The following is a 13,357-nucleotide window of genomic DNA, read 5'->3' as shown; positions in this document are numbered from 1 at the left end:
TTTGGTTGGTTTTATTTTTGTTTTATTGTGAATCAGTGTTAGATTTTGTCAAATGTTTCTTCTGCATCTATTTATGTGACCAAATGGTTTTTCTTCTTTAGCCTGTTTATGTGATAGATTATATTAATTTTCAAATTATTTTTTTCAAATTTTGGAGCAGCCTTACATACCTGGAATAAATTCCACTCAATTATGTTGTATATATATTTTTATACATTTTTGGATTCAATTTGCTATTATTTTGTTGAGAATAGCACTGCTTTTTGATAATGAAAAAATTAAGTAACATTCTTGCAATTAAAAATTTTAATCTTATAAACAAACATTAAACTCTCACTTTCAATTTCAAAAAGTGAGATGTAACAATGTCCATGAGATATAAGTGGTTATTTGGTTTAGCTGAGTGAATTTGTGGTTTATTCAATTATGTGGGGGGAAAAATAACAATAAATCCCTTAGTCTTAAGTGATCTGTAAATCTAATTCCTAGAGGCATCATCAGTCTGATCTAAAGTAGATGACATTCAGAACCCCTGGCACTGTGATGCTATATGGATAAAGAGTTTCTCCTTTTTCCTGACTTCCTTCCTTCTCTTTAAAATGTTTCCTTATGTACTAAGTCAACATGGTAACATATTACAATGTGGTATACATATATCAGTTAGCTTTGGCTGAACAATAAATTATCTTTAAAACTTACTAGCTGAAAACAACAACATTTGTTTATCTCACAATTCTGTATTTTCTGCTGGGCTCTCTCATGCATCTGTGGTTGCCTGGGGGATCAGCTGGCAGCTGGTTGACTTATAATCCCCTCACTCGTCCTGTGGTTTGAACCTACAGGGGTGACTAGACAACCTGAACAAGCCCAGGTTTCTTCATGTGGTTGTGCTTTCAGGGTTCAAAACTCAGCAAGAGAGCAAGCCCACTGCCCAAGCACTTTTCTAGCCTCTGCTGTGTTAGTTTGCTAATGCCTCATTGATCCAAGCAGGTCATATGCCCAACCCAGATTCAAGGTGAAGTAAGCTATACTTTTTGATGGAAGTATCTATAGGTCACACTGCAAGGACATGGAAGCAGGGATGGGAAATGTGCTGTCTATGGCCATTGCAAGCAATTTATATCCCTGTCCTGTATGAAATTAATCTTGCCTTATTTGTGAAAAAGAAAACACATTTTCTGATGTAATGAGACATGTAGAAAATTTGTCTGTCACAGATACATGACAGTTGGTAGCATCTAATGGATTTTTTAGTCTATGATAGATATTACATTTGGAAACCTTGATGACAGACCCAACAATTTTTGTTCATGTTGAAATTTTTCTGATCAAGTCACTGTTTTCATTACAACATATGAATATTAAGATACACATTTATCATGACCAAGTGTGGGAAATAGTGCTGTGTCTGTCTTCTTCTAGGTGTTTGCCCAGCTATTGTGAACATGGGGGTGAATGTTCCCAGTCCTGGGACACCTTCTCCTGCAACTGTGCACACACTGGTTACACCGGTGCAACCTGCCATTCCTGTAAGCCTCACACTTCATTCATTCTCCTTTCTGTTCTGATTTCCATGTAGTTCTATTTTTCTTTCCATTATTTTGTGTATGTGTGTGTGTGTGCACCCATGTGCTAGAAAGCAACAACAAAAAATAATTATTTTAGACACTAATTTTTGTCTGGTTTATTTTTAATCAAATTTATTTCCTATTGATGATAAGGCAGCTAACAGAAATACATATATCATAGGATAGAAAAAAATAGTAGGCAAAGGAAAATAAGTATAGGAAAATAAAATATAGTCAAAGTATAAATTAAATCTAGAACTCATGATATTATATCTTGTTCTCTTCCTCGAGCGGAATCCAATTTTAGTTCTCAAGTCCTGTCTGCCTAAGTAAAAAGCATGAGTTACTAGATTCTCAATATTTATAAAATTAAACAAGAAAAGTCTCAGAAGAAGTGCAGGATGGGAGCTAACACGGTAGGGCTTCTAGACATCAGTGACAAGCCAGGCAAATGCTTAGGTCCGTTGCAATCTTGATGCTCTCTGATGATGGTGGTGGTGGTGATGATGATAATGATGGAACTTACTGGAACTTACCATGTACTTGCACGATTCTAGTTCTCTGCATGTTTCAACTCCTTTAATCCTCAAAACAACTCTAGGAGGTAAATGTATTTTTATCTACATTTTACACCTGAGGAACGAGAGAGGCTAGGTTGTTTACCCAGGGTCACACTCTCCATCTCCTCTTAGTGGTGTTTCTCTTTTCTGAAGAATTATTCTTTCAACTTTATAGCTAACAAAACTTTATTGACCGCTAATCCATTAGCTTATGACAGAGCCTCTGAAATGCCCTTGGTCTTCTAATTATTGGCTTTTGTATATGTTTTTCTTTTAGTTTTTCCCTATTTGTGTGTCACTGCTGATGTTTCTGAATCCCTTCTCTGGTAGCACCCCTCTCTCTGGGTCTTTAGAGAGAGAGAGCATGATATGAAAATTCACAGATCTCACCATGTTCAGTCCCTCCTACTGGGAGAATACATTGCACTTTTAAGAACTCTTCCCTGTGAATTATTTAATTTTATTTCCACATATGGGAGAAAAGCAGAGTTTGGACTGACATAAATTTGTCTTTATGGGAAGTGAATCCCAGTGAAGCAGGCATCAGTGTTGGGATGGGAGCCCTGGGTCCTCAGCCCTGAAGGTTCCACAGAGGAACTCAAAGCATCTTGGAAGACAAAGGGAGGTGACTTATGCCCTAAACATCCCAAAAGTTCAACCAGAGCAATTCCACCTGCAACTCTATTTACTGTACTAGTGCCAGGTGAGAATTTCCTGGAGTAACTCTTCATTTGAAAAGAGCTGGACATCTGGGAAACTTGAGGCTAAGTGACTTGGCCAAGTCACAGTTAGGAATGGGGTGATCTCTTCCTTAGAGTGTCCTCCATCATACTTAGCAAGGTGTCTTATATGAAGCAGATATCTACTGAATATTAATGAGTAAGAAATATGGCTAAAATCCTATCAGTAACTGTGATCTAAATATCATTCTAAGCAACTCTGATTTTAAAACTAACATATATATATCTGTTATATATATGTAGGGTGTTTCATTTATGCCCCATGATTTGGTCTAATAACTGAATTGACTTTATTGGGATCATCTAACTGGTAAGCTACATGAAGATGAGATATTGCCAAATCAAAATAAATGATCACGAGACCATTATTTTTGGGTCTAAGTGCATGATTAATACACGTGTGCATTCGTGTTTAAAGCAAGCTTTCTCCTAGTCATTCCTCCTCAACTTTTGCTTCCTAGGCAATTCCAGCCCCAACCCAAACACAAACACTGCTATCAATTTTCGTGTATCCCTCTGGACACTTTTCTAGGTGGTCATGAGCACATGTATGTATTTATAGGAATGTAAACATGAGCAGCCAAAATGCACGCATGGTGGAAAAGCAGTCCGTGTTGTCTCTGTGTCCAACAGTGTAGATGGTAGTAGCCATTGATTTGGGACAATCTGGTACATTTGACACTTGACCATGTTTAACAAAAGGATGTTTACCTTTGTAAAATCTCTGGACGAAAAGCATTTCCTTCATCTTCTTTTTCTTTGAGATGAGAGAAAAACATCCCCTCGATCTCTCCCTGGGTCTTTGTTGATTATTTGAAATAGGCAAAGTTAGAAGTGTAGATAATCCAGTCACTGTAGCATGGCATAAAGCCATAGCCTACTCGGATCACTCCATTTTGTGGATCTTGCCTAACCACCACCTGAGTCTGTCTGTGTGGTTGCCAAATCTGATCATTAGAGCTGGCTTAAAGATCCAGTCCATCACTCTGCCAGAATCAGTGCTGCACTTCTGTCCCAGCAGCCATTAGCGGCTTTTCAGGTTTTCAAAGGGTTTTTCCCGTCAAGGCAGCGAGTGATGCACACTGGAGATGTTACTGGGTTGATCACTCATTTATTTATTTATTTATTTTTCTCACAAGATCTTATTTTTTATTTATCGCTATTTTATTATTTATTTTTTATTTATCGCTATTTTATTATTTATTTTTTATTTTTTTAACATCTTTATTGGAGTATAATTGCTTTACAGTGGTGTGTTCTTTTCTGCTTTACAACAAAATGAATCAGTTATATATATATATATATATATATGTTCCCATATCTCTTCCCGCTTGTGTGATCACTCATTTAAATGTCTTCTGAGTATTAATTGAGTCCATCATCTGCAGGTGCTGATCACTTGCCTTGTACACAGAGAAACATTTATTGTACATGTAGAAAATTCAATTATGAATTAAGATAAATTGAAACTATAAAGAGATATTTCATATATATTATATATGTTTCTTTGAATTTCAATTTTCTTGAATTATCATTTGCAAAGCATTTAAGGATGTTTCTTTTTAAAGCAAACTTTGAAAACTGAATGAAGAAGAGTTGCTGATCTGTGAAATTCATCTCATTGAAAAACATGCATTTCACATGTAAATTGTTTTAAGTAAACAAAGAGTATAATTAGAGTAATTTATAAAATCACATGATTATTTAGATAAAAGCAGATGATTTAGGGAGATTAAGCCAATGCACTTCAGGTGCTTAGATATTATGAAACAAAAAAGAATTAGAGAAGAGTAAATCCAGTTATCACAATTTTGAAAAGAATGCTGTGTTTCTAGAACATACAGGATTCAGATCCACATGTCCCACAGTGATCCCTCCTAAAATCTTTCACTCTGTGCTTCAGAATCTTCACTCTATCTGATTGAAACAGGGAAACACTCCTCTAAAGAAAATGTCCCTGAGAGCAATGCAGAATGAGTGTCACTGGGGAAAGTATCACTTAATTCACAACATGGAGGGATCCATCCCACTGTAGCTCCTGCCTGAGACCCGTGTTCTTTGCAGCTGTCTACGAGCAGTCATGTGAAGCCCACAGGCACAGAGGAAACTCTTCAGGGCTCTACTATATCGACTCAGACGGAAGTGGCCCGCTGGGACCATCCCTTGTATATTGCAACATGACAGGTATGCTAATAAGCCTTTTTTATGACAGTTAAACTCATGTAAATACTTGCTGTGCAAGAAAAACCCAGATGGGACAAGTAGAGTTTACCTAGTGGCAGCTTTATGTAGATGTGCAGTTTGATTGTAACTGTAATATGATTGCTCAGAAGTATTAAACATAATGTTCTAAAATAGTTAAGAGGTGGTAATTAAACGTTATGTTCTTTCTTTGTGCAAAATTAACAATAAATCTTTGCTTATTAATCTGAAACAAAAAGGGATAAACTTCATTTCTTAGTTCATGTCAATAAATGCCAAAGACTTAGGAGAATATTCACTTTTCAAATTTATGAAAGCATCCATTTATATTCTTTTGAATCTGTAATCACATGAGTTTATCTAGGAGATAATAAATGTTTCTAAAGTGTATATACTTCAAGTAATAATATTATTCTTGTGCAACTGTATAAATAATATTTTATTTTCCTTAGAAACCTAATTATATGTTAAAGGACTTGTTTACGACTTATTGTTTATGATGCCTTTAATTCTTTGAAACGTTTTAATTTAACATCTCCGCCTACAGTATAGGACCACAAAGGACAAAAGCATCCACTTTAATGAATGACAACTGCCCTGATGGAGTTGATACAAATTCTTTATACCTCTTCTGTACCTGTATCTATGTGTGTCTCTACCCATAACTTTTCCTCCATGCTCGCATAACATTTTACCAATAAAAAGAGGACAAACCTCCAAGAAAACTTTCTGTTACTCTAGCAGTGTAGACCTAACAGGTACTTCAACAACCACAGAATTTGACTCTGCAAATTCTGAGCTAATGATCGGAAAAAAATCAACTATAAATGGTTCTAAGGCAACTATAACTTAGTTATAATTTTGTTCTTCTGTTATTATGGCTACATGTCACCCTGAAAGGGTTGCAATTCTCACGAGGAGGGAATTATTTGTGGATAAATTTATGATGATGCTTTCTGAGTAGCTTACAATCCTGGTGTGGTTTTTTACCTACTACCATTTCATACATGAAACGAAATCTGAGCATTTTGGCAGTGGCTAATCGTATGATTAGATCTGAATTCAGTCAAATATATCTTCCAGCCCCAAAACTACCCCCAAAGTTGGTACAGAAAATGCAAGAACTTGCAGAGCATTGCACTGGGTGTGAGTATGGCTCTTTTGGGCTTTGGGGTAAACATTGTATCATAAATACTGACCAAAATATTGAAGTGTGATGACAGAGTTAAATACATTGGCTTACCTTTACTGAAAAATGTGTGATCAGTGAAATATGTGAGGAAACAGCCCAGGGGATCATTCTAGATATACTGCACTCCAGTGGTTTATAACAGGCCTTCAAGTGATTTCAATTTCTGCTTTGATTTTCTTTCATTACCATGGCTCAAGCAAATGCCAAGAACAAAAAAAGCTAAATAAAGTTGCTAGCATCCCAATAAAACATTTCCCTTTATCAATTAAGTTCTTAATTATCACAGAAGTCTAGGGCATGTTAAAGACTTTCATATATATTGTCTTGGGTTAATTCTATGAGCAGAGTTCCATAGACACTGAAAAATTCCAAGATTCTAGAAAGGTAGAAATAATCCCAACTGGCACATTCCAAAATGAGTGACGTTTCAATGACTGAAGCTATTTTGTTAATACTTAACTATTGGCAGGCTGAGGTCACGTTTATAAGGAAAGGTATTTGCTGCGAAGAGGAATAACCGAGAGCTGAGGGCCCGATCTTCTGCAGTTTATGGTTGTAATAAAAGAAAAGTATTTTAGTCATGTTAGTGAACGCGCGGTCTAGGCTTCCCCATGAAGCTTTAGTTGTGCATATTTATAAAGCCCCTTTGGAATGTGTAACTATCTCAAAGGTGTTTTGTTTTAATGCTAATTTGATACCATAGCTGATGTATTTTGATTCCCTGCAATTGCTGTTACCTTTTCAGAGTGAACCTTGGCCCCTACCACCAGAGAGAAGAGTAGTTATCATCAAAATGCAAAGAGACAGTAAAAACAGATGCCCAGCTTTTGATTTCAGGTAACTTAGAATAATACCTGATGATATACAAGCAGGTTTTTCTTACATTAGAGATGAGAAAGAACCTCTAAATAAGGGAGGGAAAAGGTGAAATCTGCTGGTTAACCCTCCTGCTCAGTTTATACACACGATGGCCTTGAAAACTGTCTGCTGAGGATGTGAATCATTTCCTTCCCCAGGTGACCTGAAGAAACGTCCAAGTAAAGGCACAGAACTGAAGAGTTGCAAAAAAAACTTCTGACAACATTAAACACATGTGTACTCAGCGCCTGCCCTGAGCCAGGCACGGCTGTGGCCACATCAGGGAGTGAATCTGAACACCTCCCTCCCCTGGTGGGGGGTGCTTTCTGGGGTGGGGAGCCAGATCATTGACAGAAGCGAATCAAATACTTGGCATGTTGCAAGGTAGCAGGTGTTGTGAAGAAGAACAAAGCAGGGAACAGGGTCACAGACTGTAGAAGGATGGGTTACAGTTTGCAATAGAGGGATCAAGAAAGGACTCAGTTGGAAAGTGACATCTGTGCCAACCACATCAAAGAAGCAACCCTGAGAAAACCTGAGGTGGAGCCTTCAAGGGGAGGGAGGAGGGAAGTGCCGAAGGCCTGCAGCCATGGGGAGCTGGCATGTTGGACAGACTCAGGTGGAAGGACGAGAAGGTGGCCTTTCCTCAAGTCACGTGGCTGGAAAGGGGCTGGTCCAGGATTCACACCATCTGTGCAGTTTGGGCCTTTAACCATCATGGGGCACCAAGAGGAAGCAAGGAGACTAGTTAGGACTGTAGTTGCTGTAGTAATCGAGCCAAGATGGTGATGGCGGGTAGCAGGCTGGGAGCAGAGGAAGAGGAAGAGAGAAGTGTTGAGCTAGAACCGGTGGACTAACCGATGGAGAGAAAGAGAGGCATCAAGCAGGGCTCCTGTATTTGGATCCGAGCCCTGGAAAGAAGGTGCAGGTATTACTCACAGAGACGGAGAATTCTTGGGAAGGACCATGTTTGTAAGGGAAGACCAGGATTCCAGTTGTGAATATGTGAAGTTTGGGTTGCCTATTGGTCATTTATTAGATAGTGGAGATCTGTTGATTATAAAACAAGTGTAATGTATCTTCTTAAAGCCTACTGGGTGGTTATAACATCCTTGGCAATACAACCTTTGAAAAATATAATTTGGAGTGTGACTTTACAAATTAATTTAACCTGACCAGAGGGCTCCTGTTTGCTTTACTGTCACTAGTGGACACTATCCAGCATGATAGAGCTTCTCCAGGTCCCTATGTATTTGTTCCCCAAGGAGAAGCTCTGCTTTCCACAGCCAGATTCTGCGGGGCAGCATCCCAGTTGAGGCTGTATTATTATTAAGCTTCTCTAGAGATGCTTATGTGCACATGGGTTTAGAAAGCACTGTTGTTTAGCTGAGGATCTTTGGTTTTAGCAGGCACAGGCTACTCTATCGTCCAAAACATTAAAATGGAAAGGGAACAAAGGGCATCACAGAATGGAGAAATAAAACCAATGCAGATGTAAAATTTTGGTGCCGCTACTCATTTCACGGTCCAAGCAATTATCCTGTTGTTCCTATTTATATAGGTTGCTGTGGGTGAGGTTTAATGATCCATCACTGAATCCCTGTGGCTCTGATGCATCCACAAATGGAACAGGAATGGTTCACATATATTAAGATAAAGTATGAGACATTAATTCTCTAAATTAAGTATCTTCTAAACTCTCTAACGTAATCTGGGAAAGTTTTAAGAGCTGTAAGGTGTGTATGTGTGTGTATGTGTTTGTGTAGGGATTCATGAAAATTATTGCTAATAATTTAATGATTTATATTGATGTGTAAATGTCTATTATTAAAGCATACTTAATAACTATATATCTTCATATTACATTGCAAATGAACAAACATTACATAGAGATTATTGTATCACAATGCCTTTTGGGTAACTAAAGGTTTTTAGAGAAGTTTATAGTTGCCTAGCTCTCATGTAAAACTCCTGAAATTAGTATATTCTTGTTCTATGTGAAAAGATCAACGTCGTAAGGGCTCCATAGTTATGACTGAGATGGAACATCAAATGGATCATGAGACACACATACATACCCAAGATGGAGAGCAGGAGTTAACTACTTCAGTGAAGATTTCCAAATACTATTAAATACCAAGGATTTTTATTAAACTCAACACCGTAAGGAAAGCAATGTTCTGAAGACAGAGAAACACACAGGCCAGTCCAAAGACCAGTGACTACCTCCAGCAGCTACACAACAAAATATTTAATGAAAAATTTTTTAAATCCAAATTTTTCCTGGGGAAAATCCAAGGAATGAAACAAAGTTACAGCTAAATGGTCCTTACTGCCCAGGGGTCATATGAGGTACCCCCTGACAAATCTGCTTATTGATAGAGGAAGATCTTAGGGTCCTGATTCTGTTTTTCCAACCTGGAAATATGTCCACTGTGAAAACTTTGCCTTCTCCATGATGCTGCGATGCCTGTGGACAATTAAACACCCTCTAATTATTAAAAAACAATTACTAACACTTGGAAAAAGATACAAAAAACAGAATTCTAAACCAATGGTTAAAATTATATCCTTGGAATAAAGACGCAGATGTAGAGCATGGACTTGAGGACACAGGGAGGGGGAAGGGGAAGCTGGGACGAAGTGAGAGAGTGGCATGGACACATATACACTACCAAATGTATAGCTAGTGGGAAGCAGCTGCATAGCACAAGGAGATCAGCTCGGTGCCTTGTGACCACCTAGAGGGGTGGGATAGGGAGGGTGGGAGGGAGACACAAGAGGGAAGAGATATGGGGATATATGTATATGTATTCCTGATTCACTTTGTTATACAGCAGAAACTAACACAACATTGTAAAGCAATTATACTCTAATAAAGATGTAAAATAAATAAATAAACTTAAACTTGGCCTAAAAAAAAATCAGATTTCAGAATGAAAAATATATATATATATCCTTGGTAATATCCTTTAAAAATGTAGTACTAGGACACACTCTGCATGTATTTTTTAGTACCTTTAGTACAGAGACAACGAAAACAAGACAAAATAGTAAACTATTTTGAATGGACTGCCTGTGCAATTTGTTGACTGCCTGTGCAATTTGTCTCTGTAGTACAGAGACAATGAAAACAAGACAAAATAGTAAACTATTTTGAATGGACTGCCTGTGCAATTTGTTGACAGACCTATTCGCTTTCTAAACAGAAGAAACAAAACATAACTTCTTTGATGACAAGATGAGGAAGGCCAATGGCTCTACTCACTGAGAAAGATAGAACTGTTTGTGCCCACCCTAAACCCAGGGTAGTTGTTGGCTATTTTCATAGTTGTGAGATTCAGAAACTGCTTCTCAGACCTTGCATTGTGAGAATGATTGTCACAGAAAGAAGATAGGTTGCAGTCAGAGCAGTGATTCAACTTCCAGTCCATAAAAATCACCTGGAGGCTTGACGAACAAGCTGAGGACTGGGTCTATGGCATCCCTGCCCATTGCACCTTCAGATCTTGATTTATTGACTCAACAAGTTAATAATCCAGAACTTTTTACTCATTATTATTGCTGAGTCACTTGCCTTTATGCAAACCAAGCAATTGTGTTTCTTTTCTTTTTTTTATTGAGGCATAGTTGATTTACAATGTTGTGTTAGGTTCAGATGTACAGCAAAGTGATTTAGTAATACATACATATATATCTATTTTTTCAGATTTTTTTCCCTTATAGTTATTACAAAATAGTGAGTATAGTTCCCTGTGCTATATAGTAGGTCCTTGTTGATTATCTATTTTATATATAGTAGAGCATAAATGTTGAATCTAAAAAAAATGATACAAATGAACTTATGTACAAAACAGAAATAGACCCACAGACATAGGAAACAAACTTATGGTTACCAAAGGGGAAGCGGGGGGATAAATCAGGAGTTTGGGGTTAAAATATACACAGTTGTGTTTCTTAAACATCCTTTTCCCTGTGTCAAAAATTGTTTCAGGGGCTTCCCTGGTGGCGCAGTGGTTGAGAGTCCGCCTGCCGATGCAGGGGACACGGGTTTGTGCCCTGGTCTGGGAAGATCCCACATGCCGCGGAGCGGCTGGGCCCGTGAGCCATGGCCACTGAGCCTGCACGTCCGGAGCCTGTGCTCCGCAATGGGAGAGGCCACAACAGTGAGAGGCCTGCGTACTGCAAAAAAAATTGTGTCAGGCCTCCAGCACTGTGGTTTAGCAAAGGGCAGTCAGCCCAACTGCTTTACACATAACTCATGTCATTTTTTTAAAAGCCCTCTATAGAATGGGCATTGATTCATACACCATGAACCTGCATCTCTTTTATCCTGGCTTTTGCCTAGAAAGAACCCTTCCTGCCCCCACTGGGGGTACATTTTCTGGCCGGCCTCCTGCAGCTTGTAAAGGTAGTTCCTAAAACAAGCAGCCTAGTGTGGTTGGCAATGCAGAATTTCTAGAGCAGGTCCTGTCACTGTGCCCAAAGGGAAAAAAGACAAATGCTTCAGGAAAGTTTATTTTCCTGCTTTTCTGTCAGTCTGCCCTGGCCTTACAGGTGGACAAAGTGAATGGTCTTGATGAACAATAAACATATAGATGTTCAGAGAGCAGTTAGGCCAGCAGCATGCTTGGTTCATTGCCTTAGCATTCAAAGGTGGCTAGACAATAGCATTCAGTCTTTAGATGCTGCCTGGTCCACTTTCCCCATTTACCAAATATGGAATTGGAGGCTCAGAGGATTTTTTTGACTTTTCCAAGACCATAGATTGTAACCCATATCTCTTATTGACCATGACCCTGTACTCTGTCCATATCTAATTTTATAATTGCATATATAATGTACATCTGAGGAAATTACTTTGCGCTTGTGCTGTGTGGTAGGCTGATAAACAAGGGAAAGCACTAATAATATCTCCCAGTAACTGAGCTCTTGGGAGGTTTTAGGCACAGGGCCAAGCACACGTACATGTTGCCTCAAGACAATATATGTCGTGTTGAGTAAGTGTCAGTTCATGTTAAATAGCAGGTGCCTACCCTTATGAATGAGCAGACACACAAAACTGTACTCAGTGTGACCTAGTAAGTGAAAATATCACCCTCTGAAATCCTAGGGAAGAAGGCTGTGAAGTAGCGGCATTCCCTTGAGGATATCCAGTTGTATCTTATAGCATTTTCTTGTGTTCAAAATATTAAAATAAATCATGAAAAGCCTCAAGGCCCCAGATCTGTGGCAGCCCTTATGAGGGTCTTCATACAAATATTGATCAAGAGGGACCCACAGGTGTGGAGCTGGCCTGAGTGCCACCTCTGGGCCCTCCCAGGGCCTGGAGACTGTCTGCTTAGAGCTGTCATCTCTCCCCTTCAATAAAACACACACACCAGTCATCCTTGGCTTTGACAAACAGATGACATGGCAGGGCCCAGGGCCTCTGAGATCTAGGGCAGGGCCAGGTGAGAGCTGACCGTTGTCTTCCTCAGGGCACCCACTGGACATTCAGAGCAGCGCAGTTGGCCATTACCAGCACTGTGAGCACATAAATGCCCAGGATCTAGTTCTGTTTTCTTCTGGAGTTTTTTCATTGGAAATATAGTAGAGGGCTCAGATGGGTAAGGCACTCTGGGAAGGTTACAGACCTCAGCACTCTTTGAGAAGTTTACCTACTCAGAAAGCTCAGCGCCTCACGCTGGGTTGCTTAGAAATGTGTGGCAAAGTTACATAGTTTTGTGAAGCTGGGCAAGTGAGTTTTTCTAGACTGCCATTTCTCTCATCTGTGTGGCCAGAGGGTTGGGCTGGATAAAAGGTTATAACAGTGTTTCTCTCTGGATAGTAACACAGGGGGAGAAATTCTGAGAAGGCTGTTGTGGGTCTCTATTGTAGAATTCAGATTATTTTTGTGGATCCAGGAATGGCTGCTAGTGTTTACATCAGTCTGTCCTTATTTATCATCCTGAGTGCATCTTTTGACCAGCTTTATCTGGAGATAGATGTGACAAGTTAAATCATTTGGCATATTGCCTTCCCAGTCTTCTCAGAATGTGTACCCTCTTCCCATCAGAAGAAACAGAGGCAGCTGGCTTCATTTCCAAAGAGGTGGTGTTTGGACACAAATTGGACTTCATTTCAGGCATCTGTGGGAGAAGGGATTTTTGCCTTTACTTTCCTCGAGGTCAATTTCCAGATCATGAGCGATGGTCCCACAAAATATAAAGGCATCATATTTTTCATGAAGTCTTT

The 13,357-nt window shown here is 39.0% G+C and overlaps 1 protein-coding gene across 1 annotated transcript in view; it reads left to right on the top strand.

Annotated features, from left to right (window-relative positions):
* Positions 1–13,357, top strand: part of LOC111167644 (contactin-associated protein-like 3) — a 187,695-nt gene that overhangs the window by 128,334 nt on the left and 46,004 nt on the right. Inside the window, exons 11-12 of the mRNA XM_089912900.1 lie at positions 1,423–1,529; positions 4,933–5,052. Coding sequence (XP_089769026.1) covers positions 1,423–1,529; positions 4,933–5,052 — 227 coding nt within the window. The remainder of the gene's footprint in view (positions 1–1,422; positions 1,530–4,932; positions 5,053–13,357) is intronic.

Source organism: Delphinapterus leucas, chromosome 6 (genome assembly GCF_059928025.1).
Source record: "Delphinapterus leucas isolate spDelLeu-1000000601 "Yukka" chromosome 6, BTC_Dleu_Yukka2, whole genome shotgun sequence".
Taxonomy (NCBI): domain Eukaryota; kingdom Metazoa; phylum Chordata; class Mammalia; order Artiodactyla; family Monodontidae; genus Delphinapterus; species Delphinapterus leucas.
Note: the sequence above shows the minus strand (reverse complement) of the source record. Positions and strands in the feature narration are given on the sequence as shown.